The 17,722-nt window shown below is 45.9% G+C and overlaps 1 protein-coding gene across 1 annotated transcript in view; it reads left to right on the forward strand.

The window, feature by feature from the left end:
* The first annotated feature begins 4,468 nt into the window (after nucleotides 1–4,468).
* The window catches only part of TM4SF5 (transmembrane 4 L six family member 5), a 62,697-nt gene continuing 49,443 nt past the window's right edge, over nucleotides 4,469–17,722 (forward strand). The window contains exons 1-2 of the mRNA XM_077261597.1: nucleotides 4,469–4,858; nucleotides 5,127–5,207. Of these exons, the coding sequence (XP_077117712.1) occupies nucleotides 4,688–4,858; nucleotides 5,127–5,207 (252 nt within the window). The 5' untranslated portion in view covers nucleotides 4,469–4,687. The remainder of the gene's footprint in view (nucleotides 4,859–5,126; nucleotides 5,208–17,722) is intronic.

Here is a 17,722-nt window from a genome sequence, read left to right on the forward strand (position 1 = left end):
GTGATGTTCTGGTTAAGGAAATAGCTTGCATTAATTGGTCAGACGCTTGTTTAAGCGTCAATTCATCCTGTTCGCCTCCCTCAGCACCATCAGAGGGACGATTTTTACATTGCACTTGAGAAGAGTTATTTCTGAGGTTGCGTGTGTTATCAGAAGGATCAATTCTGGCAAACTCCTTTAATTTATCTGCTGCCCCCGAGCCCTTGGTACGCTGCATGATTAGCAAGGTCAGAGTTATATAGCACAGCAAGGTAATCTAGATCTGGTCTGTCAGAGGTGTCATGCAGCCACACCAGGGTTATTGTATATAACGTATAGCACGGTTGGGCACCACTATAATCAGGAGGTGCACTTATATATAGTCAGGAGGTATAGGCTGGAGGTATAATGATGATCCCTGTTACAGGGAGACTTCTTCAGCAGCAGCAGAGAGGGGGGGCCCAATAGATCTCCAGTCTGACGTGCAGCCGGCTGAGCTATAATAATAGGGGGACGTGGGGCCCAATTTTCCAGGGCGCTCACCGCGTTTCCCCGTAATGTGTAAAGCATATGCTCACCTCCCAGCCGCGCTGCGGTACTGATGGGCCGTGTCGCGTCTCCTACCGCGGGAGCGCGCGCTTTAGTAATGGCCGCTGCCCACACAGCCGCCGCCGCCTATGCAGGTCTCTCCTCTCCGTCGGACCCGGGTCCCGCAGTGTCCACCCGCAGGCATCCGGTACCTTCCGGAGGTCAGGAGGGGGGCTCCAGCCACAGACAGCGCCGGGCTGTCTGTCAATGAAGCGTCCTCCTGGAAGATGGCCGCCGCTACACGTGGAGCTCACCGCTCCGCAGTGTTTCTCTCCTCACCGGCTCCCTCCAGTCACCGCTGCAGTCTTCTCCAAGGGCCAGCCGTTTCCAGGTCTCTAGGGGGTCCCAGCAGAAGCAAATTGTGCATTTAGAAGGGGGTCCTATATGCAGGATACATGCAGGATACTTGCAGGATTCTAGGAGCTCTCTTAGTATGCGTCCTTCTCTTCTCACTCCATAGCCACGCCCCCTCACTGATTCATTTTGAAGATGGAGGACAGGAGGAGAAACCATTGGGTATGACGACAAGTGAGACCACGTGTTACTAAAATAAATTTAGAAAAATCATTTGACAGTAAATTCAATGTGGTAATGTTAAAAAATAGTGGTGAGTTGCCCTTAGGTGTAACAAGCTCTTTTAGGAGTTGCCCAATTTCCTTCTTGAGAACAGGAAAAAAATAGTACACAAAAATTTCAAAACCTCTTTAACTCACACTCATTGGGGGAGAATCAAAGCTCATGATGTGGAGTATGCTTCTTATAGCGTCTATATCACTGAAAAGACCACCCATAATGGTCCTAGTAACAGCTACAGTCCCTGGGATTGAGATATTGCGTCTTCTCCGCCATTACTTACACTGTTGGTTTGCTCCGTCTTGTAAAATGTCACGGAGGGCAGAGTTCTCATCGGCTTTTTCCTGATCAGATAATTTGGGGTATTTATAGTCTTATGGCTTCATTAGTCCAAGCTCTAACGTGATAACAGTACCTTATCACATTGAGGAACAACCACTATTACATCACAGGAAACACCGGCTTATGTTCCAACTGTATAATCCGTCCTGGGGCCTTTATTTTCTCCACAGCTTTATTTTATAAAAATAAAATGATAGAGATGGGTCTGAAATGCATAGGTCATGGTTAGATGGAGAATCTCTGGAAGTGAATGGTGGTGGAAACCCAACTATTGATCTACATCTTGTGGAAAATCCCAGTAGATCACATATTCTGTTGAGGTAACAATTCATTTCCATCACACTATTTTTTCACTAGAAATACCCTTAAAGGTTCTGTCCAGAAGATAACAAATTTTTTAAAACAGATAAGACTAGTCGATAAGCACCCTCAGAATCATTACTCTCCCTGACTGATCTCCAGAAGCTCCTGTCCCGACATTAACTCCATCCATTGGTCTGTACTTCCTGTCCTTCGTTAACACGCAGAAAATGGTAGTAAATGCCTACTCAACCAATCACGCGGTGATGCAGTGACCCACCCTAGCCACTGATTGGCTGAGAAGGTGCTTACGATATTCTGAGATTGAACCAGAAAGCAGAGACCATCAGGGACCATGTAAGTGTAGAAACAGGTTCTGCCACACAATTAGAAAGGATGTGGATTTTTTTTCTCTTGGACAGTGAACACCTTCAACTGTATCCTAGTCCTTTATGTGAATGTGGCTACAGGTGAAAACTATGGCAGAGAAGAACTGTTGCAGTTTTGCTGTTGGTAGGCAGAGAGGGGCACTAACACAGTGTTGGGGCACAGAAGGAGAACCATTACCATATGTGGGAACAGAAAGGCTCAATCACTGTGTGGTGGTACAGAAGGGGCACCGTTACCCCTTGAGGGCACAGAGAAGAACTATTACTATGTGGGCACTACTATAATATTGGGGCAAAAGTGAGGTACCAGTACAGTGATGGGGGCACAGAGTTACACTATTGCAATATGGAGGCACAGAGGGGGCATTATTACAGAGTGGGGACACCGAGAGGAACTATTACTCTGTAGGGCGCTACTGTAATATTGGGGCAAAGATGAGGGACCAGTACAGTGATGGGGGCACAAAGTTACACTATTGCAACATGGAGGCACAGAGGGGGCATTATTACAGAGTGGGGACACAGAGAGGAACTATTACTCTGTAGGTCGCTACTGTAATATTGGGGCAAAGATGAGGGACCACTACAGTGTGAGGGGACAGAGCTACACTAATGCAATATGGAAGCAAAGAGAGGGAATTATTAGAGAGTGGGGGCACAAAGACGGAGCACTATTAGTGTAGATGCAGAGAGGGGACATTATTACAGAGTGGGGGCACACAGAGGGAGCATTATTACAGTGTAGATGCACAGAGGGGGCATTATTACAGAGTGGGGGCACACAGAGGGAGCATTATTAGTGTAGATGCACAGAGAGGGCATTATTACACAGTGGGGGCACAGAGGGAGCAATCTTCGTGTAGATGCACAGAGGGGGCATTATTACAGAGTGGGGGCACACAGAGGGAGCATTATTACAGTGTAGATGCACAGAGGGGGCATTATTACAGAGTGGGGGCACACAGAGGGAGCAATATTAGTGTAGATGCACAGAGAGGGCATTATTACTGAGTGGAGCACAGAGAGGGAGCAATATAAGTGTAGATGCACAGAAGGGGCATTATTACACAGTTGGGGCACACAGAGGGGGCATTATTACGGAGTTGGGGCACACAGAGGGAGCATTATTACAAAGTGGGGGCACAGAGAGGGAGCAATATTAGTGTAGATGCACAGAGGGGGCATTATTACAGAGTTGGGGCACAGACAGGGAGCAATATTAGGGTAGATGCAGAGAGGGGGCATTATTACACAGTGGGGGCACCAAGAGGGAGTACTATTACAGTGTAGATGCACAAAGGGGGCATTATTACTGAGATGGGGCACACAGAGGGAGCACTATTAGTGTGGATGCAGAGAGTAAGCTCTTTTACTATGTAGAGGCACAGAGGAGGTGCTATTACTGCATGGAGACACAAACCATGCACTTTTACCATGTGGAGGCATAGAGAGGATGCAGACATTATTACTTTCTAGGACACTGTGGATAGATATAGCACTATATAGTATCTACCACTGTGCGGCCATTACATCGTCATTCTAACTTCCTTCTCTGTAGAGATAAGTGTTGCATGGGACTGCTCTGTTATGACGGTGTTGTATGCGGTGTTACTCAGGACCCAAGTAATGTAGCTTTTACTTTTAGTCACCATTGCTTTTATTTTTAAGGGTGAAAAAGGGGCATATAAATGGTAATGGCCTGTAAAAGGGGTTTGAGCTGTAAAATGGGGCATGGTCTAGCCTCAAAATGTTGTTGCAGCCAACACCTGGCTTAGTCTCAAAGGCAGCTCTCAAAAGTTTGCACGTATGAATAAGGGCATGATATAGAAGCTTCTGCATATAATGGCCTTTCCCATAAAGGCTGACATGAAGGGATACAAACACAGATAATAGATTTGACGCCGCCTCAGACTCCAAGGGGCAACGCCGCTAAGCTGCAGTCACTGATCATAGCTGATCCTAAAGTATAATGCTGAAAAGCCACCAATAGGATGACACTGATTGGCAATGCTAAAGTTCCAAAATGAAGCTATGGTCATCATCCTATGCACATGTCCAATTTTTTGTAAGATAATACTTCATTTTTGGAGTTTGTGGGGTGCGTGAGTTTTTAGATGACTTTGTATGGAATTGTGGCAATAAATCATCGGTAAGGAATGAGGTTTCCCATAGATAGTGTATATGTAGATAAGTTCCATGGTTACACTATACGTCAATATCACCTGGTCATGGGCTCAGAGGTGACATCAGCGATAAGCCCACAACAAGGGTTTAGCCATTGCGTCTTTGCACCTTGTGGCATTGGGCCGTTTGATGTTTAACTCATGTATTTCTCCCTCCCTTCCCTTCTTCCTTCCTCACGCACTTCCCTGGTCCCATCACCAGGCTGTCACCAATAGCTTTCAATGGACTTTGTACATCAGCTTATCACTAAACCAACAGCTAGAATTAATCAGAGCATACTCACCGGGCTCTCGTAGAAACCACATCGGATCTCCCATCCTGGAGGTGCCAGGATGTGTACAGGAAAATGGTCCCGCTTTGTGGGGTTTGCTCTTCTCCCCATGGCTTTTATTTGTATTATTGCCAACCTCTTACTGATGTTTCCTAATGGCGAAACCAAATGGGTCGATCATATTGCACTCCAAGTCTGGCTGATGGCTGGTGTATTGGGTAGTGGGCTTTTTGTGAGTATTTCTCGAGAAATGGGGATGCCGGATGGGTGTTTTGGGTTTGCCTCTAGCCTTCTAGGGTGAAATATAGCTGGGTCATGTCTCGGTTCTTTGTCTTCAAGCAATGATGGGTGGATCGTCCTCCTTTATGAGACCAGGACAGAAACACACATTGACAAGTCTGACCCAAGTGGCCACAGGTGGCTCCATGGAACTGAGGCATGGCAGATAACTATTATTTGGCTTTGCCAATGTTTATGTTTTCGGTCTTCTCTCCCTTTAGATGCTGTGCCCATCCTGCAATGCTATCCGTGCTGGCGGCAAGGGCTGTTGTGGTGAAGGTTGCTGTGGCAATAGATGCCGGGTAAGTTTTGTTGACCCTATATATAAACATAACAAAATTGTGATCCACTGGATCAGACAAGACCCCTAGTAAGCTACATTTTGATACTCACTGCAGGGTCCTTGAGTTCCATCCAAGTACTGTACGAATGTTGAATTGTGCCATGGTATATTCTCTAGTTACAACCAAAGCTGCTCCAGAAAGTCGCCAGCTGCTTAGCTGATTGCTTTCTGAACTATGACTTCTCTGGCTGTAAACCATAATATAAGACATGTTGCATATGTATTTGGCAGAGGTTTTGCTGCTTTACGGATTTCCTAGGCTTGTCTTCCCTATGGAAAAGTCAAACTTCCTAAACTTTTTTTAGGGAAAGCCACTTGTCTTTACATTTTTTTATGTTCTTGTCAAGTCTGAAGGAATCGTTTGTGGGCCCTTCTCCTATCGGAGATGATGTACGCAGATGGCATGCTAATGTGTAATTTTGTATTGGCACTTGGGTGACAGATGGCACAATCTAAAGAAGCACTTTTTTGAAGAACAAAATTTAAATGTTCGACCAGATGTAAAAACGGTTTGATCCCTATTATTTTGTGTCTACAAACGGGTCAAAACAAAATGAGTGAGCACAGCAAAAACAATCATGCCTCAAGCTACACACTACACGGTATAAAGTACAGAAGGAATGAACTGGAGATGGTGTGTTGGTGCACAATCAGGTCCATCAGTCTCGAGAGTAATCTAGCTGCAGGGAAGGAGTTATGAGAACCTCCTCCATTGGTCTTCTTTTGGTTAGCTGGCCTAATGTGATGTCATGTGTGTCATGCCACCACAATGGTGTTGGGCTAGGCCAACTAACTAAAAGAAGAGCCGTGGAGGAAGCATATTTGTCAATTCTATCTGTGCCGATGATATTAGTTTGCCTCTTCCTATACCAGTGATAACTTACGAGCTGGTGTTATTGGGATAATTTAGTACTACAAATATATTTTGGGCCAAGGCATATTTTGGATCATTGATCCAGTCCTTTGTCAGTCGTCTGAGTAGTATTCTTATAGTTTTACTAAGCTTCCTGCTTTCCGGAGGGACGGTGCCTTCCTGATGATTGACTGTCCGGACCAATGGCATAGTAGGGCTATTAGCCTGAACTGGGCGCTGTTTTATACTGCAGTATGGGGCAGCTTTGTCTCTGTAACATCAGGGAAGCACCTGGGCACTGAAGTTTGCTGGATTCAGCAGTCCAGCCAGCTTTAGATCAGAGCCTACCATTTCTCTAGGACACTGCTTGTAAGCATTGCTCTCCTTGCCTAAGAGACCAGCTATTGCTTATAGACGATGAGAACAGCCCTTCAAGGGCACTTTTACTGTGATAACATTTTTGACTGTCGGACCTTCCCACTGAATATGCCGCGGTGTCTGTTGTGAACTCTGTTCTCGGGCTCCCTCTTGTGGTCACAAGTGGTACTGTGTGAGTTGTATCTTTGGGCTCCCTCTGGTGGCTCTTTTGTCATTCTGCGGGTCTGTGGCTGGGATCAGCTGCCTCGTCACCTGCTAGTTAGGTTTCCTATTTAACTCACCTGGACCTTCATTTGTTGCCTGCTGTTGATGTATTCAGTGCTGTTCTGTTTTCTCCTGACTACATTCGTTATCAGTCTCTCCAAGAGAAGCTAAGTTTCTGTTTGTTCATTTTTTGCTCATCAGTGTTCAATATGTTTCTTAGTATATGATGAGTTCTGTCCAGCTTGCTAATATGTGATTTTTTTGCTTGCTGGTAGCTCTGGGGGAGCAGAGTTTCTCCCCTCACATCGTTAGTTGGTGTGGGGGTTCTTGCATTCTCTGCATGGATATTTTTGTATACAGTTTTTTACTGACCGCACAGCTTCCTCGCTATCTTCTCCTATCTAGTGTTAGAGGGCCTCATTTTGCTAAACCTGTTTCATTTCTACGTTTGTATTTTCCCCCTAACTCACCGTTATTATTTGTGGGGGGCTTCCTATATCTTTGGGGTTATTTCTCTGAGGCAAGTGAGGTCTTTGCTTTCTCTTTAGGGTTAGCTAGTTTCTCAGGCTGTGAAGACGTCTAGGATTTTTCTAGGCACGTTCCATTGCTACCTTTAGTGTGTGTTGGATCGGTTCAGGATTGCGGTCAGTCCAGTTACCACATCCCCAGAGCTCGTCCTATGTTTATTTACTTAGCTGGTCAGATTTGTGATCCTAAGCCACTAAGGATCATAACAGTACAGCAGGCCGCAAAGTGTTAAATGCATCGCAGAAGCGGGATAAGAGAAGTCCTGAGTGCATTTTTTTTTCTCTGCTGCAGTTTGTCTAGCTTCTCTCCTCCCCTTGATCTCTGGGTGGCTCAGAATTCAGCTGCAGACATGGATATTCAGAGTTTGACTTCTAGTGTGGATCAGCTTACTGCAAGAGTACAAAGCATTCAGGATTATGTTATTCACAATCCTATGTCAGAGCCTAAAATACCTATTCCTGAGTTGTTTTCTGGAGATAGATTTAGGTTTTTGAATTTTAAGAATAATTGCAAGTTACTCCTTTCTTTGAGACCTCGTTCCTCTGGTAATCCTGCTCTGCAAGTTAAAATTATTATTTCTTTGTTACGTGGTGACCCTCAGGATTGGGCATTCTCCCTGGCGCCAGGAGACCCCGCATTGCTGAATGTGGATGCGTTTTTTCTGGCGCTTGGATTGCTTTATGAGGAACCTAATCTTGAGGACCAGGCAGAAAAGGCTTTGCTGACCCTTTCTCAGGGTCAGGATGAAGCAGAGGTTTATTGTCAGAAATTCAGGAAATGGTCAGTGCTTACTCAATGGAATGAGTGTGCGCTGGCAGCAATTTTCAGAAAGGGTCTTTCCGAAGCCCTTAAGAATGTTATGGTGGGGTTCCCCACGCCTGCGAGTCTGAATGAGTCAATGGCTTTGGACATTCAAATTGATCGGCGTTTGCGGGAGCGCAAACCTGCGCACCATCTGGCGGTGTTTTCTGAACAGAAACCTGAGTCTATGCAATGTGACAGGATTCTGACCAGAATTGAACGGCAAAATCATAGACGTCAGAATGGGTTGTGCTTTTACTGTGGTGATTCTGCTCATGTTATCTCAGCAAGCTCTAAGCGCACAAAAAAGATCGCTAAATCTGTCACCATTTGTACTGTACAGCCTAAATTCATTTTGTCTGTTACTTTGATTTGCTCTCTGTCATCCTACTCTGTTATGGCTTTTGTAGACTCAGGTGCCGCCCTGAATCTGATGGATTTATCATTTGCCAGGCGCTGTGGTTTTGTTTTAGAGCCTTTGCAGTTCCCTATTCCATTGAAGGGAATTGACGCTACGCCATTGGCTAGGAATAAACCTCAATACTGGACTCAGGTGACCATGTGTATGACTCCTGCACATCAGGAGGTGATTCGCTTTCTTGTGCTGCATAATTTACATGATGTGGTCGTGTTGGGTCTGCCATGGCTGCAGGCTCATAATCCAGTCTTGGATTGGAAAGCAATGTCTGTGCTAAGCTGGGGTTGCCAGGGAAGTCATGGCGATGCTCCTTTGGTATCAATTGCTTCCTCTACGCCCTCTGAAGTCCCTGAGTTTTTGTCGGACTACCAGGATGTATTTGATGAGCCCAAGTCCAGTGCCCTACCTCCTCATAGGGATTGTGATTGTGCTATAAATTTGATTCCTGGTAGTAAGTTCCCTAAGGGACGACTGTTTAACTTGTCTGTGCCCGAACATGCCGCTATGCAGAGTTATGTAAAGGAGTCTTTGGAGAAGGGACATATTCACCCGTCCTCGTCCCCTCTTGGTGCTGGATTCTTTTTTGTGGCCAAGAAGGATGATTCTTTGAGACCCTGTATAGATTATCGCCTTCTAAATAAAATCACGGTCAAATTTCAGTACCCTTTGCCATTGTTGTCTGATCTGTTTGCTCGGATTAGGGGGTCTAGTTGGTTCACCAAGATAGATCTTCGTGGTGCGTATAATCTTGTGCGTATTAAGCAGGGCGATGAATGGAAAACAGCATTTAATACGCCCGAAGGCCATTTTGAGTACTTGGTGATGCCTTTTGGACTTTCTAATGCCCCTTCTGTGTTTCAGTTCTTCATGCACGACATCTTCCGAGAATATCTGGATAAATTTATGATTGTGTATCTGGATGATATTTTGGTCTTTTCTGATGATTGGGAGTCCCATGTAAAACAGGTCAGGATGGTATTTCAGGTACTGTGTGCCAATGCCTTATTTGTGAAGGGTTCTAAATGTCTCTTCGGAGTCCAGAAGGTTTCCTTTTTGGGCTTTATTTTTTCTCCTTCTAATATTGAGATGGACCCAGTCAAGGTCCAGGCTATTCATGATTGGACTCAACCTACATCGGTTAAGAGTCTTCAGAAGTTCTTGGGTTTTGCTAATTTTTATCGTCGGGAGTTGTTGGCTATGAAGTGGGCATTTGAGGAGTGGCGACATTGGCTAGAGGGAGCTAAGCATCGTGTGGTGGTCTTGACTGATCACAAAAATCTGATTTATCTCGAGTCGGCCAAACGGTTAAATCCTAGACAGGCTCGTTGGTCGTTGTTTTTCTCCCGTTTCGATTTCGTGGTCTCGTACCTTCCTGGTTCGAAGAACGTGAAGGTTGATGCTCTTTCTAGGAGTTTTGTGCCTGACTCTCCAGGAGTTTCAGAGCCGGCTGGTGTCCTTAGAGAGGGGGTGATTTTGTCTGCCATTTCCCCAGATTTGCGACGGGTGTTACAGGAATTTCAGGCGGATAGACCTGACCGTTGTCCACCAGAGAGACTGTTTGTCCCAGATAGATGGACCAGCAGAGTTATTTCCGAGGTTCATTCTTCGGTGTTGGCGGGTCATCCTGGGATTTTTGGTACCAGAGATTTTGTGGCTAGGTCCTTCTGGTGGCCTTCCTTGTCGCGGGATGTGCGTTCCTTTGTGCAGTCCTGTGGGATTTGTGCTCGGCTAAGCCTTGCTGTTCTCGTGCCAGTGGATTGCTTTTGCCTTTGCCGGTTCCGAAGAGACCTTGGACGCACATTTCCATGGATTTTATTTTGGATCTTCCAGTCTCTCAGAGAATGTCTGTCATCTGGGTGGTGTGTGATCGTTTTTCTAAGATGGTCCATTTGGTGCCCTTGCCTAAGTTGCCTTCTTCCTCCGATTTGGTTCCGCTCTTTTTTCAGAATGTGGTTCATTTGCACGGCATCCCTGAAAACATTGTGTCTGACAGAGGATCCCAGTTTGTGTCCAGATTTTGGCGGTCCTTTTGTGCTAAGATGGGCATTGATTTGTCTTTTTCGTCGGCCTTCCATCCTCAGACGAATGGCCAAACCGAGCGAACTAATCAGACCTTGGAAACTTATTTAAGATGTTTTGTTTCTGCTGATCAGGATGACTGGGTGACTTTTTTACCATTGGCCGAGTTTGCCCTTAATAATCGGGCTAGTTCTGCTACTTTGGTTTCGCCTTTTTTTTGTAATTCTGGTTTTCATCCTCGTTTTTCCTTGGGTCAGGTGGAGCCTTCTGACTGTCCTGGGGTGGATTCTGTGGTGGATAGGTTGCAGCAGATTTGGAACCATGTGGTGGACAATTTGAAGTTGTCACAAGAGAAGGCTCAGCGCTTTGCCAACCGCCGTCGCTGTGTGGGTCCCCGACTCCGTGTTGGGGATTTGGTATGGTTGTCTTCTCGTTATGTTCCTATGAAGGTCTCCTCTCCTAAGTTCAAGCCTCGTTTCATCGGTCCTTATAAGATTTTGGAAATCCTCAACCCTGTGTCATTTCATTTGGACCTCCCAGCATCGTTTGTCATTCATAATGTGTTCCATCGGTCATTGTTGCGGAGGTATGTGGTGCCTGTGGTTCCTTCTGTGGATCCTCCTGCTCCGGTGTTTGTTGACGGAGAATTGGAGTACGTGGTGGAGAAGTGTTGTGAACTATACTTTTTGGCTCCCTCTTGTGGTTACTAGCGGTATGGCCTTGGATTGTCTTTCCCCAGGTTGGTAGTCACCTGGTTCGTTAGACCCTGGGTGTTCCTATTTAAACTTCCTGGATTCTTAGTCCATTGCCTGGCATCAATGTAATCAGTCCCTTGTCTGGTTGCTCCTGTCTTCTGGTCCTGATTTTTGCAAGATAAGCTAAGTCCTGCTTTCTTACTTTTGATCATTTGTATTGTTTTGTTTTTTGTCCAGCTTGTTCATAATGTGATTCCTGATTTTGCTGGAAGCTCTAAGGGGGCTGATATTCTCCCCCCACACCGTTAGTCGGTGCGGGGGTTCTTGGATATTCAGCGTGGACATTTTTGTAAGGATTTTCGCTGACCGCATAAGTCCGCTTTCTATATTTCTGCTATTATATAGTGGGCCTCTCTTTGCTGAATCTAGTTCATACTTACGTTTGTCCTTTCTTCTTACCTCACCGTTATTATTTGTTGGGGGCGTGTCTTTACTTTGGGGTACCTTTCTCTTGAGGCAAGTGAGGTCTGATTTTCTCTGAAAGGGTTAGTTAGTTCTCCGGCTGGTGCGAGACGTCTAGAACCAACGTAGGTACGTTCCCCGGCTGCTATTAGTTGTGGGTTAGGATCAGGTATGCGGTCAGCTCAGTTACCACCTCCCTATGAGCTGGTTTTTTATGTTTGCAGACTTTGCTGAAAACCGTGAGATCCTCTTCCATTGGGATCATAACAGAATGCCAGGCCGAGTGAATAGTTAATGCATTGCAGAAGTGGGATTAAAAGAAAAGAAGTTCTGAGTTTTTTTTTTTCTTCCTCCCCTTTATCTCTGAGTGGCTTGAAGCTCTGCTGCAGACATGAATGTTCAGACTCTGATTACTAGTGTGGATCAGCTTGCTGCACGTGTGCAGGGCATTCAGGATTTTGTTATTAGCAGTCCTATGTCAGAGCCTAAAATACCTATTCCTGAGCTGTTCTCTGGAGATCGATTTAAATTTAGGAATTTTAGGAATAATTGTAAATTGTTTCTATCTTTGAGACCTCGTTCGTCTGGAGACTCAGCTCAGCAAGTTAAAATTGTTATCTCCTTCTTGCGGGGCGACCCTCAGGATTGGGCTTTCTCATTGGCGCCAGGAGATCCGGCATTGGCAAATATTGATGCGTTTTTTCTGGCGCTCGGGTTGCTTTATGAGGAGCCCAATCTTGAAATTCAGGCAGAGAAGGCTTTGCTGGCTATCTCTCAGGGCCAGGATGAAGCTGAAGTGTATTGCCAAAAATTTCGGAAATGGTCCGTGCTTACTCAGTGGAATGAGTGCGCTCTGGCCGCAAATTTCAGAAATGGCCTTTCTGAAACCATTAAGAATGTGATGGTGGGCTTCCCCATTCCTACAAGTCTGAATGATTCTATGACGCTGGCCATTCAGATTGATCGGCGTTTGCGGGAGCGCAAATCCGCTAATCCTTTGGCGGTGTTGTCTGAACAGACACCGGACTTAATGCAATGTGATAGAATTCAGACTAGAACTGAACGGCAAAATCATAGACGTCAGAATGGGTTGTGTTTTTACTGTGGTGATTCTACACATGTTATATCAGCATGCTCTAAATGCCTAACAAAGTTTGTTAGTCCTGTCGCCATTGGTAACTTGCAGCCTAAATTTATTTTGTCTGTGACTTTAATTTGTTCATTGTCTTCCTACCCTGTTATGGCGTTTGTGGATTCAGGTGCTGCCCTGAGTCTTATGGACTTGTTGTTTGCCAAGCGCTGTGGTTTTGTCCTGGAGCCTTTAGAAAATCCTATTCCTCTTAGAGGAATTGATGCTACGCCGTTGTCGGAGAATAAACCGCAGTATTGGACACAAGTGACCATGTGCATGACTCCTGAACATCGGGAGGTGATTCGTTTTCTTGTTCTGCATAAGATGCATGATTTGGTCGTTTTGGGTCTGCCATGGTTACAGGCCCATAATCCAGTTTTGGATTGGAGGGCTATGTCTGTGTCAAGTTGGGGTTGTCAGGGAATTCATTGCGATTCCCCGTCGGTGTCTATTGCTTCCTCCACTCCTTCAGAAGTTCCTGAGTATTTGTTTGACTATCAGGATGTATTCAGTGAGTCCAGGTCCAGTGCTCTTCCTCCTCACAGGGACTGTGACTGCGCTATAGATTTGATTCCTGGTAGTAAGTTTCCTAAGGGACGATTATTTAATCTGTCGGTACCTGAGCATGCCGCGATGCGTTCTTATATAAAGGAGTCTTTGGAGAAAGGACATATTCATCCCTCCTCTTCCCCTCTTGGTGCGGGATTCTTTTTTGTGGCCAAGAAAGACGGGTCTTTGAGACCTTGTATAGACTATCGGCTTCTGAATAAAATCACGGTTAAATTTCAATATCCTTTGCCACTATTGTCGGACTTGTTTGCTCGGATTAAGGGTGCCTGTTGGTTCACCAAGATAGATCTTCGTGGTGCGTACAACCTTGTGCGCATTAAGCAGGGAGATGAATGGAAAACTGCATTTAATACGCCCGAAGGTCATTTTGAGTACTTGGTGATGCCTTTTGGGCTCTCTAATGCCCCTTCAGTGTTTCAGTCCTTTATGCATGACATCTTTCGGAAGTATCTAGATAAATTTGTGATTGTTTATCTGGATGACATTTTAGTTTTTTCTGATGATTGGGATTCTCATGTAAAGCAGGTCAGGATGGTGTTTCAGGTTTTGCGCGATAATGCTTTGTTTGTGAAGGGCTCAAAGTGTCTCTTTGAAGTGCAGAAGGTTTCCTTTTTGGGTTTTATTTTTTCCCCTTCTGCTGTGGAGATGGACCCAGTCAAGGTCCGAGCTATTCATGATTGGACTCAACCCACGTCTGTTAAGAGTCTTCAGAAGTTTTTGGGTTTTGCTAATTTCTACCGTCGTTTTATTGCTAACTTTTCTAGCGTTGTTAAGCCTCTGACGGATATGACCAAGAAAGGTTCTGATGTTGCTAATTGGGCTCCTGCGGCCGTGGAGGCCTTCCGGGAGCTGAAGCGCCGGTTTACTTCGGCGCCTGTTTTGTGCCAGCCTGATGTCTCACTTCCCTTTCAGGTTGAAGTAGACGCTTCTGAGATCGGTGCAGGGGCTGTTTTGTCGCAGAGAGGCTCTGGTTGCTCTGTGATGAGACCATGTGCTTTCTTTTCCAGGAAGTTTTCGCCTGCTGAGCGGAACTATGATGTTGGTAATCGGGAGTTGTTGGCCATGAAGTGGGCATTTGAGGAGTGGCATCATTGGCTCGAGGGAGCTAAGCATCGTGTGGTGGTCTTGACTGATCACAAAAATCTGATGTATCTCGAGTCTGCTAAACGCCTGAACCCTAGACAGGCTCGTTGGTCATTGTTTTTCTCCCGTTTTGACTTTGTGGTCTCATACCTGCCTGGTTCGAAAAATGTGAAGGCTGATGCTCTCTCTAGGAGCTTTGTGCCTGACTCTCCTGGAGTCTCAGAGCCGGCTGGTATTCTTAAAGAGGGAGTAATCTTGTCGGCCATTTCTCCTGATTTGCGACGTGTGTTGCAGAGATTTCAGGCTGGTAGACCTGACCCTTGTCCACCTGACAGACTGTTCCTGATAAATGGACCAGCAGAGTTATTTCCGAGGTTCATTCCTCGGTGTTGGCAGGGCATCCTGGGATTTTTGGTACCAGAGATTTGGTGGCTAGGTCCTTTTGGTGGCCTTCCTTGTCACGGGATGTGCGTTATTTTGTGCAGTCCTGTGGGACTTGTGCTCGGGCTAAGCCTTGCTGTTCTCGTGCCAGCGGGTTGCTTTTGCCCTTGCCCGTCCCGAAGAGGCCTTGGACACACATTTCCATGGATTTCATTTCAGATCTTCCGGTGTCTCAGGGAATGTGTTGTGATCCTAATGGCAGAGGATCTCAGGATCTTTAGCAAAGTCTGCAAACATAAAAACTAGCTCTTAGGGAGGTGGTAACTGAGCTGACCACATACCTGATCCTAGCCCACAACTAATAGCAGCCGGGGAACGTACCTACGTTGGTTCTAGACATCTCGCGCCAGCCGGAGATCTAACTAACCCTTTCAGAGAAAATACAGACCTCACTTGCCTCCAGAGAAAGGTACCCCAAAGTAGATACAGGCCCCCAACAAATAATAACGGTGAGGTAAGAGGAAAGGAACAACGTAAGTATGAACTAGATTCAGCAAAGAGAGGCCCACTAAATAATAGCAGAAATATAGAAAGCGGACTTATGTGGTCAGCGAAAAACCCTACAAAAATATCCACGCTGAATATCCAAGAACCCCCGTACCGACTAACGGTATGGGGGGAGAATATCAGCCCCCTTAGAGCTTCCAGCAAAATCAGGAATCACATTATGGACAAGCTGGACAAAAAACAGAATAATACAAATAAACAAAAAACAAGAAAGCAGGACTTAGCTTATGTTGCAAAAATCAGGACCAGTAGACAAGAGCAACCAGACAAGGACTGATTACATGGATGCCAGGCAATGGACTAAGACTCCAGGAAGTTTAAATAGAAACACCCAGAGTCTTAACGAACCAGGTGACTACCAACCTGGGGAAAGAGTATACAAGAGCCATACCGTGAGTGACCACAAGAGGGAGCCCAAAAGTATAGTTCATAACAGGAATGTCTGTCATCTGGGTGGTGTGTGATCGTTTTTCCAAGATGGTCCATTTGGTGCCCTTGCCTAAGTTGTCATCCTCTTCCGATCTGGTTCCTTTGTTTTTTCAGAATGTGGTTCGTTTGCACGGCATTCCTGAGAATATCGTGTCTGACAGAGGATCCCAGTTTGTGTCCAGATTCTGGCGATCTTTTTGTGCTAAGATGGGCATTGATCTGTCGTTCTCGTCTGCCTTTCATCCTCAGACTAATGGCCAAACGGAGCGAACTAATCAGACGCTGGAGGCTTATTTGAGATGTTTTGTTTCTGTGGATCAGGATGATTGGGTAACCTTTTTGCCATTGGCTGAGTTTGCCCTCAATAATCGGGCTAGTTCCGCTACTTTGGTTTCTCCATTTTTCTGCAACTCTGGTTTTCATCCTCGTTTCTCCTCAGGTCATGTTGAGCCTTCTGACTGTCCTGGGGTGGATTCCGTGGTTGATAGGTTGCAGCGGACTTGGAATCATGTGGTGGACAACTTGAAGTTGTCACAGGAGAAGGCTCAGCGTTTTGCCAACCGCCGCCGCGGTGTGGGTCCCCGACTTCGTGTTGGGGATTTGGTTTGGTTGTCTTCTCGGTATGTCCCTCTGAAGGTTTCCTCTCCTAAGTTTAAGCCTCGCTTTATTGGTCCTTATAGAATATTGGAGGTCCTTAATCCGGTGTCTTTTCGTTTGGATCTTCCTGTGTCGTTTGCCATTCACAATGTGTTCCATAGGTCTTTGTTGCGGCGGTACATTGTGCCTGTGGTTCCTGCTGTTGACCCTCCTGCTCCGGTCTTGGTTGAGGGCGAGTTGGAGTACATGGTGGAGAAGATCTTAGATTCTCATCTCTCTAGACGGAGGCTTCAGTATCTGGTCAAATGGAAGGGCTATGGTCAGGAGGATAATTCCTGGGTGGTCGCTTCTGATGTTCATGCGGCCGATTTGGTTCGTGCCTTTCACGCTGCCCATCCTGATCGCCCTGGTGGTCGTAGTGAGGGTTCGGTGACCCCTCCTTAAAGGGGGGGTACTGTTGTGAACTATACTTTTTGGCTCCCTCTTGTGGTCACTAGCGGTATGGCCTTGAATTGTCTTTCCCCAGGTTGGTAGTCACCTGGTTCGTTAGACCCTGGGTGTTCCTATTTAAACTTCCTGGATTCTTAGTCCATTGCCTGGCATCAATGTAATCAGTCCCTTGTCTGGTTGCTCCTGTCTTCTGGTCCTGATTTTTGCAAGATAAGCTAAGTCCTGCTTTCTTACTTTTGATCATTTGTATTGTTTTGTTTTTTGTCCAGCTTGTTCATAATGTGATTCCTGATTTTGCTGGAAGCTCTAAGGGGGCTGATATTCTCCCCCCACACTGTTAGTCGGTGCGGGGGTTCTTGGATATTCAGCGTGGATATTTTTGTAGGGTTTTTCGCTGACCGCATAAGTCCGCTTTCTATATTTCTGCTATTATATAGTGGGCCTCTCTTTGCTGAATCTAGTTCATACTTACGTTTGTCCTTTCTTCTTACCTCACCGTTATTATTTGTTGGGGGCGTGTCTTTACTTTGGGGTACCTTTCTCTTGAGGCAAGTGAGGTCTGATTTTCTCTGAAAGGGTTAGTTAGTTCTCCGGCTGGCGCGAGACGTCTAGAACCAACGTAGGTACGTTCCCCAGCTGCTATTAGTTGTGGGTTAGGATCAGGTATGCGGTCAGCTCAGTTACCACCTCCCTATGAGCTGGTTTTTTATGTTTGCAGACTTTGCTGAAAACCCTGAGATCCTCTTCCATTGGGATCATAACAGAGAAGATCTTGGATTCTCGTATTTCAAGACGGAGGCTTCAGTACTTGGTTAAGTGGAAGGGCTATGGTCAGGAGGATAATTCCTGGGTTGTCGCCTCCGATGTCCATGCGGCCGATTTGGTTCGTGCCTTCCATGTGGCTCGT

The sequence above is a fragment of the Ranitomeya variabilis genome, chromosome 5 (assembly GCF_051348905.1).
Source record: "Ranitomeya variabilis isolate aRanVar5 chromosome 5, aRanVar5.hap1, whole genome shotgun sequence".
NCBI lineage: Eukaryota > Metazoa > Chordata > Amphibia > Anura > Dendrobatidae > Ranitomeya > Ranitomeya variabilis.